At 41.3% G+C, this 14397-nt stretch overlaps 1 protein-coding gene across 1 annotated transcript in view; it reads right to left on the bottom strand.

Moving 5' to 3' along the window:
- Positions 1-13486, bottom strand: part of cdk19 (cyclin dependent kinase 19) — a 40114-nt gene extending 26628 nt beyond the window's left edge. Inside the window, exons 1-2 of the mRNA XM_056405521.1 lie at positions 13231-13486; positions 9832-9907 (exon numbers count right to left, since the gene is read on the bottom strand). Of these exons, the coding sequence (XP_056261496.1) occupies positions 9832-9907; positions 13231-13358 (204 nt within the window). The 5' untranslated portion in view covers positions 13359-13486. The remainder of the gene's footprint in view (positions 1-9831; positions 9908-13230) is intronic.
- Positions 13487-14397: the final 911 nt, after the last annotated feature.

Raw genomic sequence — 14397 nt, 5'->3', positions numbered from 1 at the left:
GCTGATGTTATCGTGGTTTAAACTCTCTGACATTCCTCCTGAAAATCAGACACAACAGCAGAGACACAGTATGAAAACATGCAGGCCAGCACAGTGCCACTGATAAAAAGCTAAGCTAACCTTCGCACAGTGTTATGTAAATTGGGCACTGTTGTAAACTTAAATACTTCTGCTACCGATCAAATAAAAGTCTGGGCATCGTCACGGTTGCACCCGTTTCCACATGTTTACAGTGCAACAACCAGTCTAGGTCACATCTCATATCTCAGTGCACATCAGACTGGCAGGAGAATGAGGTTTCATGTGCAAGAAAAGCCCAGAGGAAAAACAACGCTGCCCCGGATCCTCCCGCTCCTGAGGACTGATTAATGACGTTCCTCATGCGGCTGGCGAGCAGCGGGTCGATAAATCCACCACAGGCCGCTGTGAGCTGGGCTCTGCCTGCCACTGGTTAGAAACAAACACTGCAGCTCTGTCTGCACGCCAAGCCTTTTCCCTCCAGGACGAACAAAGTGACGGCCACTGGCTCAGTGAGACATTCAGCCCGGCAGCTGCAGCCATTTGGTGTTGTTTACAGACGTGCGCTGCTGACTCGGCCGTGTCTCTGATAGACTGCATGAGCCCAGGACGAGCTGCGAGCAGGAGGACGCATCAGATCAGGAGCAGACCACACAAAGAAACACTGTCTGTAGTTACAAGCGTCTCACTGCAACAACAGCTGAAACACGTGTAATACACTGTATATGTCACATATAAGAGGATATATTATTATCACATACATGCGTCGTCTGGATACATGAAGATATAACAGTGAAATGTATTTGTATATTTACATACATATACAACAAAAACACACGTATTAAAATTCTGCATGCCATTAAATTTAAACACATATGTTTATCTCTTATATTTACATATATAACATCAATATCTATTGACGACCGGCTTTGGGATGGATATATATAACATGTCTACAGTGTAGGAATACATACATCAACATACATAGTGATATGGGTATTTAAAAGAATGAACTCTTCTGTTGAACTGACAGCAATATATCAGCTCTGATTCAGTCCCTGGCAACCACGTGTTTGAGCTTTTCGACCTCCACCCTCAACAAATACAACTCAAATATGTTCCTGTTTGCACAGCGATCAGGATGCTGAGGAAGAATGGCCGACCGGGCCAGAAAACACCGTGGAGACTGATGCAGAAAAGATGAAGCGTCGTCTGAGAGCCGGAGAGTGATTTTACGTTTTACGACTTGTGAGGTGAAAGGGAGCGTTCAGCCGATTTATAACTGTATAATTTTCATCATCACTGAGGGAGAGACTTATCTTCAGCTAAATAACATCCTTCAGTTTCCTGAGCCGGGGGGTTTCGTACTGTTTCTGCCCACATGTGCCGCTGTGGCAGAGAGGAAAGAGAATATTTATGAGGTCGGGACATTTCACTAAACAAAAGCCATTGTGACTGACGGGGAGAACAAGACTCGTTTCATGGGAATAATGAAAGTCACGAACAATGTTTCAATTCACAAAGGTCAGACTTAATGAACAGATGTGACGCCGCTGCAGGTGTGTGAATGGACTTAATAATAATAATGATTAAACCACCGGAGGATTTCTCCCCCTTCATGATGAGCGGAGACCCATGAAATGAGGCAGTTACTTCACATTGTTTTCCTTTAACAGAATCAGATTGTGGTGAAATTATATCGAGGTATTCAAGGACAGCGTTAGGGTCATAATGGATACAGGCCCGACATCATGACTACGAGGGAGATTTATCTTGCGTCTTCAGTTTGTCGTTTTTACATTTGGATTAGTTGAGTCTGGATCTCTTAAAGAACATCAACTGTTTTGTTTTTTACACTTGATGTATGGACGTGACCTTCACCTTGCAGGTTGTAGTGGTCGCACCTCAAGACTTTACAACCTTTAATTAATGATTATCATCTGTAGAATACCATGGATATGATTATAAAATGACAGAAAACTGTAAAAAAGAAGAAGTGAAAGCATTTTCTACAAGTTTAATCTACAATAATATAAAAGAGAAAAGCAACAAATCTTCATAACTGAGAAGCTTTTAACCTTGGGAAACATGTCTCACTGGAGAATACACTTTACATCACAGCACAACTCATTTCTCCAATCATAAAGGAGAATTACCAACATTAACATGGACGTACTGCAAAACCAAAAGAACACAATGCAGCCAAACCAACCTCTCTCCACCCTTCCCGCCTCAGCTCGGCTGCATGTGGCACGCCATTTGCTGAACTGCACAGTTTGCTAAACGAAGTGAGGTGGTGGTTTGGAAGACACAAAGGCTCCTTTGTTCTGCCCGGCGAGTCGAGAAGATTTTTTTTTTTTTCAAGTGAGACCAACTTCTGTTGGATGTAACGTCCAGGAGACGAGCAAGGTGAAGCACAAGGAACATAAGGAAAAGAGATGTGATAAAACATAACGTTCAAAACCACTTAGTAATCCTCTTTCCCTCAGTCACTAAAGCCATATTCAGACTGACATCGGCACTACTTGAAAATGTGGATCAATGTCCTCATATGATAATCTGCTGCAGTGTTTCAGTGTCTTCAGACTGATGGTTCTTTAACTCAGGGTTAGTACTGAAGCAATCCTCAGGATCGGTTCTGCTGTAGAGACTGACCTGACTAAGCTGATTGAATATTGGCTTAACGTCAACAATCCACATTAAACACAGTTCACTGTTCAGGCTCTGACATCCATCAACCCTGTCCTGACTCAGAGCAGCTGGGAGCTGTGGTGCAGCTGCAGGAGGAAAAACATTCATTCTTCTTTATCGCTCGGATAAATAAATGGCATAAAAGGTTTTGATTTTCTGCAATCACAACGCCCTAAACATCATCCGATGGCAGCGTTTGCCCAGACAGTAAAATGAAACTTCACACATGCCTGGGTCCTCGGCCTTTCTGTGTGCGCACCTAGAGTTGGTCCAGATGTGGAAGTAGCACCTGACAATCCTACTGTATATGGGCCAGATTCGGTTGTGCTGAAAATGTTCAAATAGTAAAATAACTTTCACCAAGTTTTATCATCAAAACCACAAATAAAAAATGAGCAGCACTTTTTGTTTGTATTTAAATATTTAAATCAAACAGTGCCAACACATGTTTGTCACGGAGGATGACGAGGGACCAACTGCTGCATGGCCACTCTGTTTACAACACACTGTAAACACACCTGTCACCTGCTGTTAAACCACACCACAGCTACACTGCAATCAGCGATGAAAGAGTGAAGCTGCAGCCCCCAAATAAGTTTCAAAAACACACAATCGCAGATCGAAGCGTCTCACACGGAGGCGCTGACACTTTCACAGGAGCACCAACCTATGAAGCTATGAGACGTGACGGAGCTGTTCTAAAAAAAAACCCAGTTATACCGGTTATTTACTTGGTGTGAAAAGGTTTTAGAAGCTGAAGAATCTCCAGAGCAGCGCTGTCACTGACCTTCCGCCCATGTTTTGACTGACACATAACAAACCCACATTGCTTACCGCGCATTTGTGTCAAATTAACCACAGTAATTAACCACCGTGATAGAGATAATTCAAATTTAAACTGTAACACTATCGTTTGGCACTTCTACCATGATACAGCGTGACAGCGGTTTCATCTCTATTACTGATCAGCGCAAACACAAACACAAGACAAACAAAATGACATAAACAGAAGAACTTAAACTTAAACTTAAAAAGAAAATTGCACGTAAAAAGAATATTGCACGTAAAATGTAATAAATACTTTAAAAGAAATAGAAAAGTGCTTTTCTGGGTGAGCCATAATTTTCAGTGAATATTAAAATAGAGCTGTGATTGCCGAGGGAAAGAAAATATATCTTATTGATATTCCTAATGTTGTATTTGGCGGTTGTTTAGTTGAGTTTGGTGAATGTGTAAGTCAATGTTCAATAAGTCAGTCTTGTTAGCGACTGTGTCACTGACTCAGTTCCAGCATGAGTCACTTTAGTTTCCACAGATCAGGCCGATGATACCCTGAGCTGGATCAGTGTGTCCCTCTCTACAAACTGGACTTTCTTGGATCGTGTTACGATTGAGAGCCAAACAAAATGATTTATACCGATCAGACACTTTTGAGCACATGCACTAGCTCATGTCTTCTTTGCACTGTCCTTAAACTGAACTGAATCACACACAGAGAGAAAGACAACGGCCGATGACAAAACACTGAAGAATGACACACACACACACAAACGCAACATTAGAAAGTTTGATTCCCCTTTTCACATCAGTGTTTCACTATCTTTGGTCAGAAGATTCATTTCTTCATGTTTCTACACAGACAAGACAGCGGTAGATAAGGACTATTTGTCGGCATTCATCCCTTTTTTTAAGGAAACGAAAGTAAAAAATTCCCGAGCGATGCTTGTGCTTTCCCCAGGAGACAACATCATGATGTGGTTTGATAACTCTGGAGAAAACACAACCTCTTCTTATTTTCAGATTCCCTGCAGGGCGGATATATATTAGGATGGAAAATTGCAGGAGCTTTAGAAAGGAACAATTGTTCTTTCAAACCTGAAGAGACGAAGCAAATCAACCGTGTCGCTTTAACCACTGAGCTCCTCTGCTCGTGCGAGTAACGTGACACTGAGCAGGAGCTCTGTGAAGCCTAATCTTCAGCTCAATGAACGTCACAGTTGAACCCGGGACAATACCTGTAGCTGCTCACCGTACACAAAACATATATGTGAGATCTGCGGAGACCTGAAGTGTCAAATAACACAATGCTGCAGCAGAAGCAGCAACAACAACTGGAGTCTCGGCGGCCGTGACTCACGCCCTCCGCCCTGCTTGGCAGAGAAGCTGCTGCTCAGGACCGGAGGGAGAAGTTGGTGAGCAGGGAATCCGACACCGGCCTGGACCAGAGAGGGAAAACACAGAGAGGGAAACAGACCTGCTCCACCAAACAGTCAAAAGAGACACAGGAACTAAACGGCTTTTCATAAACCTAGTAAAATGGTTTTAAATTGGTTTGTCCGGATTCACCGAACCTTCTGCACAAACATCCTTTCAGCTTGACGAACGCCACCTGCGCCGCCCACACAAATCACACGGCTTCTTTCTTCACCACCTCTGTCGAAGTCTCAGGTCACAATCTCCCCTCTTCCCGATTTACAGCGGTGAATAATGGCCAGAACCTAGTGATGTAACAGTGAAGTTGACCTTTGACCTTTTGGATATGAAACGTCATCAATTCATCGTTTCGTCCTGTTAGACATTTGTGTGAAATCGCAGGCGTTTCTCAGTCTCTCGTTTTCCTCTGTTCTTGTGAACAGAACCAGGAAGTATTCTCGCTCCGCCTGTTTTATCGAGTTTTATCGAGTCAGCGAATTATCCCAGAATGCATTTCACACCAAAAAGGCAACAACAGCAGAGATTCAGACCCAGGCTCAAAGCTTAAAACAGTTTTCCCTACGACTGTTATTATATCACTTCCTTAAGTTTTGATGGTTTTTCCATTAAGATTTCAAAAACTTTGTCAGTTTATCCAAATTGGATAAACTTTGGATTTGGAAATTTGCTCGGGTGTTTTCGGAGCTGCGATGTCCGTCCTGCTGTCACAGCGAGCTGACTCAGCGAGCGCCATCGCCCCGGTAGAGAAAGAGTTGTCTCTGCAGCCCTTCGGTCAGTCACTGGTGTTTGATTTATGATAAAAATGAAGATGGAATTTGATCCGACTTTAAATAATATTTGTTGCTGCTCGTTTAATCTGAGAAGACGAAGCTAAAAATACATGATTTGTTTTGACAGTTTAACGACAGCTCCGCCTCTGTGAGTACAAATGTACCACCACATGTCAATACAAATAAATATAAATGAAAGTGCTTCATATCAGATTTCATTATATTTTTTATGTATATTACAGATTGGATATGAAGCTTAGACCAGAGGTCCAGTTCTGAGCGTCTGCCGTATTCACGCTGCTGCGACGTCCTGCGTGACGATGATCAAGACAGTCATCAAAAAGCCACTGAAATAATTGTATCTATAATTCTATGTTTTCTATAATATATATAATTTGAAAAATGTTAACTTTAAAACATAACAGGCCAGTGATGAGCAGTCATACTCCCAGACCAACATGGTGACACAGCAGTTTATCTGCATGAAGGACAACAAATGAGTAAAGTCACAAATATTTACTTATTTAACTATTTTATTTCAGCATTTATTTATTTATACTTATGTCATCTTCCATCCTTCTCAATCTGAACGAGACAGCGTGCGTTCCCACCCTCTTCCTGACCTGAGTTAAATCCACCGTCACCGTCTCTATCAGGGATAACACGCTGCGTGTATCTACGCAGGATTTAACCTCGATCATCTTTCACTTACATCAAAGCGAAACACTTGAAATGTCTGTTGAGTAAAAAGTGTGAGCAGTGCACACAGGCCTGCAGCGTATCTGCAAGATCTACACAATGTGTGTATGTGAGCAGCTTAGCAACACAAAGACAAACATTACAGTAAATTTAGAAAACTGGATTGACTGCTCGTTGCGTGCATTAAGGATTACGTTGTTAAATCAACAACACTGAAAAACAACGTTACATCAAGAACTGTGTGGAAACCAAATGAAGGCCTTAAAGTTTAGGCTTGAATAATATTTTCTAACACAGTCATTGGTGTTAGGAAACATTGTTGATGGACATAGAAGTAGGACTCTGCACCAATAAATCAAATACATAAGTTTCCAACCTGATCGTACGTATTTAAATATTTTTATTTATTCAAATTAGTTTTTATTGTTGTTTAATGTCATCTTAATGTTCTTTTTTAATGTATTTCCACACCTCTGTGCCTTGTGTCTGATTGGTGCTGTAGAAATAAACTTGCCTTTTCACAACTGAAAACCCTGGACATCCAAAATAAATCCTCCAACGTCGGAGGTGTTCGAGTATTTGAGTTTTCACCCGCTGACAAAAAAAGCCCCATGTCGCTTTAAAAACCAGTCCAGTAGTTGATTACGGCTCAGCGTGAGGCAGCTGCAGGAAATGTTACAGAAGCGTTAAAGCCACACCAACAAAAGCCTTTACAACAAGGCAGCTCCTTCTCCAGCTTTGTTCCATGTCTGTGAAACAAACTGCCAGAGCCGGTCAGAGCGGCAGGCTTTTACTCACAGAGCTGAAATAATTACACTGTATAATACTTTGTTTTAACGTCTCTTCACCCTCATCTGCAACTTCAATTCCTAAACTGAGTTTTGCTTTTTTTGGAGGTTTTTTTTTTTTCTGCATCACAGCTTCCAAGGTCAACAAGGTCGTGTACGATCAATGTACCTGACAAACGTAACTGAAAACTGTTGTGGAACCACTGACTTCCCAATAAAGCATTTACATGTTTGTTCTGTCAGAACAACAGAATTAGTGACTGAAACACGGCCCATTAAGACTACATGTTATCTGCTCACCCACCCCTCAGTCTGCTAACTGTTTCCAAGTCCACGCATCAACTTTCAGAGCCATGAAGAAGAGCCTGTCCAATACGCCTGTCTTTCAAACTTTTCAACACCCGCTCCTCCGCCTGTCTCTAAACAGCGTGTTGTGGTATAATACGCCTACTGTTGTCGAACGATTGACAAATTGGCCCAAAAGATTGCGACGATGATATGAAAACAAAACGAATGGCCGATTCATTGCAGTGCTTTTTCAAAGGAGCCGAAACCTCACTGAGCCAAAGTGTAAACAAAGGTTTTTATTAATAAAGTAGTTCTATATATACAGTATATATATATATATTTCTTGCTATGCGACAGTTGAATAAAATACGTAAGAATATTTTCCATAGATATATAATTATCTATTTTCAAATCTAAAACTTTAAGCCACGTTATAAGGTCGGCCCTGTTGTTGCGGTGCGGTCAGAAAGCCTCAGATTATCGGTGAACACTGACCCGGGGTCCGGGCTCTTGACCTCTGCTTCATTTACTGGGCTGTGTTTACATTAGAAAAGCTTCACAATCACGCCGCAGATCTGCTGCACATGTTGATGTGATTGTCAGCGGAGCAGAGGAAGCACTACACAGAACTGAATGTTCTTCATTTTACTGAGAAACGATGCCAGTTCTCTTGGGGAAGCACTTTGAAGTGGTGGCAGCTGTACCCACCACATGTTGGCTGATGTGTGATCAGTTTTGTGTCAGTCGCTGTGTCTCAGGACTTTGCCCTTCTTTCCTGCTGGTTGGCTGTAGCGCTGAATATTCTGGGGATCGGTTCCTCTATACCGTAACCGCTTTTTACTTCACATTACGGCCGATCGTTTCCAAAGCACACCACTGTGCCTGGTGTTTTTTCAGACACACACTGGTTTCTATTCTTCTCTGTACAGTGAGAAAATCATTTGCAGACCTGGGGCTTGGACGTGCAAAGTCACTGGTTTGCTGGTGACTGTGATTCTATCATTTTGTGACCGACATCCTTTTTATATTTCTTTTAAAAAAATGACACTTTTCTCTGTGGATAGTTTCAGGAAACCCCCCCCCCCCTCCCTCCCTCCCTCCACTGCATTATCAAAAACAGGCTGAGGACGACTTGTGGCTTGTTGCTGGGATAAAGAGGAACTGTGAATATGCAACATGCTGTTGAATGTGGATGTAAATGTTAATGTGCAGCAAAAGGTCAAGAACATATACGACAGGAGGTTTGCTCATTACTGGGAGTGTTTGTACAGCGTCGCTGACAGTGTTTGCACCATATGGCTCGTACCCTCCCTCCAGGTGAACATGTTACAGTGGAAACCAGAGCCCCTTACATAACAGCACACCAGCCTGTCAAAGAGGCCACATTCTTCCTCTATCTGCAGCCTCAGAGAGGAGCGGCTGAGTGGCACGCTGACCGGCCCTCAGGCAGCACCACCCCCACCGCAAATACTACACACTCAACGCTGAGTGCTGGCTGGAAACCATGTGAAAGGTTGAGTCCCTCCAGCTCCTCTTATGGACAGTTCATAACAAAAACAAAACGTTGGAGCGGTAGAGAGGTGTCTAAATCCAGAGCGGTTTCAACTCACCTCATCAGAAAAGCATAAATAAGACTGATTTCATTTAGCTAGAAAATAGCGTCTGAACGGGATGAAAGAGAGAAAACCTTGTTACTTGTAAACGCAGCACATTTGCATTAAAAGCAGGATATTGAGAATTTAAAGTGTTGTTCTAACGGTCTCTTTGTTTATTCTAATCTAATCACAGCGCAGAACGGTTAAATCTACTGTTCACGTCCACGGAGCCTTTAACAATCCTCAACTCAGCACTGAGCAAATAAACACAAAGACACACACATTAGGAGAGATAAAGGACACAGAAGCCCATTTATCACAAGTTAATTCTCTCATCATCAGTTCACAAATCAAACTAACCTGTGTTTTCTTCCCACTGCCAAAGTCATCATCATCATCACCAGTGATTTAAAGGGCAAATGAGTGGATTTCAGCAGGTAGATAAAATGCAAACCACACACCATCGAAAGGCCAGCTGAGCTCCAAATGTTTCGTGCAGGTCTAACGTTAAATAAATTCACTTTGACAGAGCCAGGTGAACTTTTCTCCTCATTTCCAGTCCCGATGCTAAGCTAAGCTAATCACTCCAGCTCTGGCCTCAGGACTGGACAGGCCCAGAACGTCAGGAACTGAACTGAAAGCGACTACACTTGAAATATATTATTAAAAGAAATGAATGGGATTATTACGGTTCATGAAACAGATTTCACAAACTGTTGAAACTGTTGCTGTTAGAATTAAACAGAAACACACAAACATGTAACTTACAGCAATTTCCCTGCAGGCGGACATCGATATTCCAGTGCCTTCTATTTGTTTCAGTGCATACTCCTTCTCATCTTTCCTGTGGAGACAAAAAACAGAAAACGGGAGCAACTTTACTTTTTGGGATTAGACCATGAAAGCAGGATGTGTTTTGGGGAATAACAGATGAAGAAATGCAAGAGTCTGTTGCTTCCCTCCTGGCATTTGTCATTTGCCCTTGTGAATCACATTTGTGCATGAAAATCAGCTAATAAGTGAAACGTGACACTGTAGGGCTGAGCACGTTCAGCAGATAAATATTGATTATTTGAGTGTTCCAGTGTATGAAATCCAGCCTGAGCGCAGACCGGGTGGAGAAAATAAAGAGCTAAAACATATTCTGCTTAAAACACCACTAAAAAGGCTAATTAAAATATAAACGCAGATCAAACACGTCCTCGTGGTTCTAGGATCAAACCCACTTCAACCTAATTGGCATTGGAGATGGTCATGGATTAACTGGAGCTCTCCGGCTCACATCTCTAATGCTGACTGAGCTGCGCAGAGAGAATATAACATTTAATCTTTTCCTCGTGTGATTTTAGTCAAATTCACATAATAAAAGTTTATCCGCCTTAATGAGAAACACACAAATGACATGTAGATGTGAACAGTGAAGTCAAAGGTCCCCAGTGTCTCCGTCTGAGGAGAGGATCTTCGCAACAGGTCTGGCCGTGCACCGACTCACCAACACGCCAACACGCCAACATCAGAAACTACTAACCAAACAATGATCACATCAAAGACAAAAACCACAGCTACTTACACACCCACATGTATGTTATTTAATGACAGGAAATTACCATTAAATAAACTCATGTGTACTCATCAGAGAAACAATAACGAAGGGCTCAAACTTCTTTTAAATTGCCCCCTGGGGACAAATAAAGTTTATCAAATTGAATTGAATTGAAATTAAGTTTATTTTTGGGAGGACAGAAACAGCCACAATATTACATGGTACAAACTGTGGTATCGGATCACAGTATTAAGCGGAGGCAAAAAAAAAAAAAAGAAAGAAAAATCTAATTTCTAGACCATAAAGTTCAGTTTTTATTCCTGGAGTAAATCATGCTTTCCTTTTCAAACTCTTTTATTGTGAAAAGCTTTCCAGAAATGTATCTCACAGGTGATAAAAATGAACGACCTAAACTTGTGATGGATATTTGAGCTGAAGTACCAACTCTATTGGTAACGCTTCACTGCTCCGCTTACTGGAATACGCCTGTTTCACAGCGTTCTGCCGAGTCCTGGCAGGAAAAGCACAGGTGTAACTAATAACATCAATGGTGGCCGCATTCCTACTCACATAGTCACAGCTGAGAAAGACACCATGTTCACCATCAATGCACTGGGCCATCACAAATTACTTAACCACAGTATCCTGGAGGCAAAGCATGACAGAGTAAATCATCACCACTACATCTATTCGTTTCTACAGCTGAATGTAGGAGCCAACACCTGCATGACTTCATTACCCTGCACAAGATCTACAACACTGATGAGGATGTTATCACCTCACAGCGTTAAACAAGCTCTCAGGTGTTAACTGCTGCAGAGATAACTGCCTGTGACCTGCCTGTGTTTCACCCTGTGACCTCCCATCGCATCTCTATTATCCAGCGTTGTAGAGGTGAATACAATAAGACGCCGCCTGCAGCCTCGACTCAGTGAATCGATGATGAGCGGAGAGAGGGCCTGTAGTTCTGATCCACTACCAGGTTCTTTTACCTTTAATGTTTCCTTACACAATATTCTATGTAAAACATGTAACTACACACAACCTCTTCAGTCACTCACATCTGACACATCTGGCTGATACCAGACCCCTGTAATAGTAATATTGTCATAGGCTTGTCTTTAAAAATGCTATAATTACAATTTTACCACAACAGTTACTCATGAGTATCATATATATATTGTTCTTGAACAATAACAGAATTTTATAACTTTTAAAGATTATAACAACAGTAAAGTTTTTCATATGAAACAGTGTCGTCCAGCCCGTGTTACACTACACTACACTCATTTCTTATTTGTTTGAGCAGCAGGTAAAAAAAAAAAAAAAAAGCAAAGACGTGCAACTTATAAAAGAGAGAAAAGAAAGTTTTCATGCTCCGTCCTCCTAAAAGCATTTCAGTCGTACTACTCAAATAAACAGGGAATTTGCCAGTTTGTGCAACAAATATTGACACTGCTGTTATAGTATCAGAACTTCCTGTTGCTGTTATATACACTGTATTCACACTTGCTTTTGATTGTAATATGATTTACAGCAACAGTGTAAAGGGCAAATTAGAAAATGGTTAAACTATTGACTGTGAGTATAAAAATGTTTGGCAGTGCACAGTGTTAAAAATGGGGGGAGCATGGGGTGATGAAGAAACAGTATTTAATGTGAATTAGCCACATCTGGTTATGTGTCACATCTGGCCCAGATGCAACGTTTAATTATATTGTTCAGTAACATTTTTCATGTGAAACAGTCACACCCAGCCCATATGTGATCTCTGTTATAAGGTCATTATAAAGTATAGGCACCAAAATCTTCTTTCATTACACTCATTTCTTACTTTGTTTGAACAGCAGGTTAAAAAAAAAAAAAAAGCAAAGACATGCAACTTATAACATAAAAGAGAGAAAAGAAACTTATATAACTCAAAATAAAATTGCACTCTAGAGTATTTTTGTGAACAGGGAATTTGCCAGTTTGTGCACCAAATATTGACACTGCTGTTAGACTGTGAGAACATCTGTCCATCTTCCTGTTGCTGTCATATACACGGTATTCACACTTGCTTTTGGTTTTAATATGCTTTACAGCGACGGTGGAAAATGCAAAATTAGAAAAGGGTTCACTACTGACTGTATAAAAAGTATAAAAAGTTTGGCAGTGCACAGTGTTTAAAAAATGGGGGGGGGGGCAGCTTGTCCAAGAAAAGGCGCTGAAATGTCAGTACCGCGTGAAATGACGTTAGCTGTGTTCTCCGGTGCGTTTACGTGCAGTAAGAGTTAGCTATCTCCTCTGCCACCGTAAAGACTTCACTAAACATAAATAACAACGCTGCTTTAGTGTGTTGTTTCGGGGGAGGGAGGGGGGGTAGGTACGGTAAGGGGGGGGGGGGGGGGTAGGTACGGTAAGGGGGGGGGAGTAGGGGGAGGAGGGAGAGGAGGAAGGGGGGGCCGTTGGTGAGTGAGTGAGTGCGTTACATGAAAACAAAAACACAGAAACACGGGTTAACGCTTCGGGGAGGTTCAAATCTAACGCCCCGTTTCACACACAACTCGGTCGTGTGCCGTGAAAAATGCATCCGGTGCTCAGTTTAACGGCAGTATAAACAATAACGTTCACGGTTATCTTACCCGTCTTTGCGCTTAGCCTTATAAACGTGCCCGTAGGTGCCTCGACCCACTTTGCAACCTTCATATTCGAACAGATCTTCTACTCTCTCTCTCTCTGCCGCCAGCTTTGTTTTGAAGTCGTAATCCATTTTAACCCATAAATACGTCTTAATTTACAATAAAATAAAATATTAATTATTACATGCATTAATTAAATAATCTGGTCGTTTTATTCCCCCACCATTTCCTTGTTTGGGATTTTGGTCTGCTCCGCTTAATGTTCACTGGCTCGTTGACGTTTCTAATTGGCGCGCAGTGCTCGCTGGGTAGCGTAGTTCTTCCCGGCAGGCGCCGCGGTTCGCCTGCTCGAAAGCCGAGATGTAAGAAACTACAACCCGCGTTTCTCTCTGCGGTTTGTTGCACTTTGCGTACTCATGAACGCTCTTCAAAAAGGCAGGCATCTGTGGTTTGGATTTCATGGTGTACGGACGTTATAGTCTGTTTACATATTTAGAAATACTTTAATAATCTCCGGACCTGTCAATGGCGGTAATTTTATAATTTCATGGCATACACCACAATCATTATAAAGAAAGTACAACAAACACATTAGGTCCTCACAGAAAAATATAAATAAAGGTTTCTCTAGAAATACTGTTGTCTTTTATTGTCATATAAGGTGCAAATAGGCACCCAATTCTACTGCCCTCCTGACCCCTTCATTTGATGATGATGATGATGGTTATTATGATTATTATTATTATTATTATATTATTATTATTATTATTATTGTTGTTATTAGTAGTAGTAGTAGTAGTAGTAGTAGTAGTATTGTTGTTCAGTTATGGCAATTTACAAGAGTAGAATCTATTATTATTGTTTTATTATTATATTAATAACATGTGGTTGCTAAGTGGGGTTTACTGACTTGTGCACTTCCTGTGGTACTATATAATCGATAAAATGCAACCACTTTTTTTCCCCTCTCCTGCAACCGCCTTAACGGGTTCATTTTATAATATAACTTTTCATTATATGTGTAGTAATATTATTTGAACGTATAGAATACATGCAAAGGTTTGTATTTGTTTAAGTCAGCATGATGCACAAATAATAAATTAATGCATTACGGTCATGTACGCGGTATGAATAATATTTACGAACATGCAATCCATATGTACATAAGCA

This window comes from Seriola aureovittata, chromosome 19 (assembly GCF_021018895.1).
Source record: "Seriola aureovittata isolate HTS-2021-v1 ecotype China chromosome 19, ASM2101889v1, whole genome shotgun sequence".
NCBI classification, from domain to species: domain Eukaryota; kingdom Metazoa; phylum Chordata; class Actinopteri; order Carangiformes; family Carangidae; genus Seriola; species Seriola aureovittata.
The sequence above is the reverse complement of the archived record's forward strand: the minus strand, read 5'-3'. Positions and strand labels throughout refer to the sequence as shown.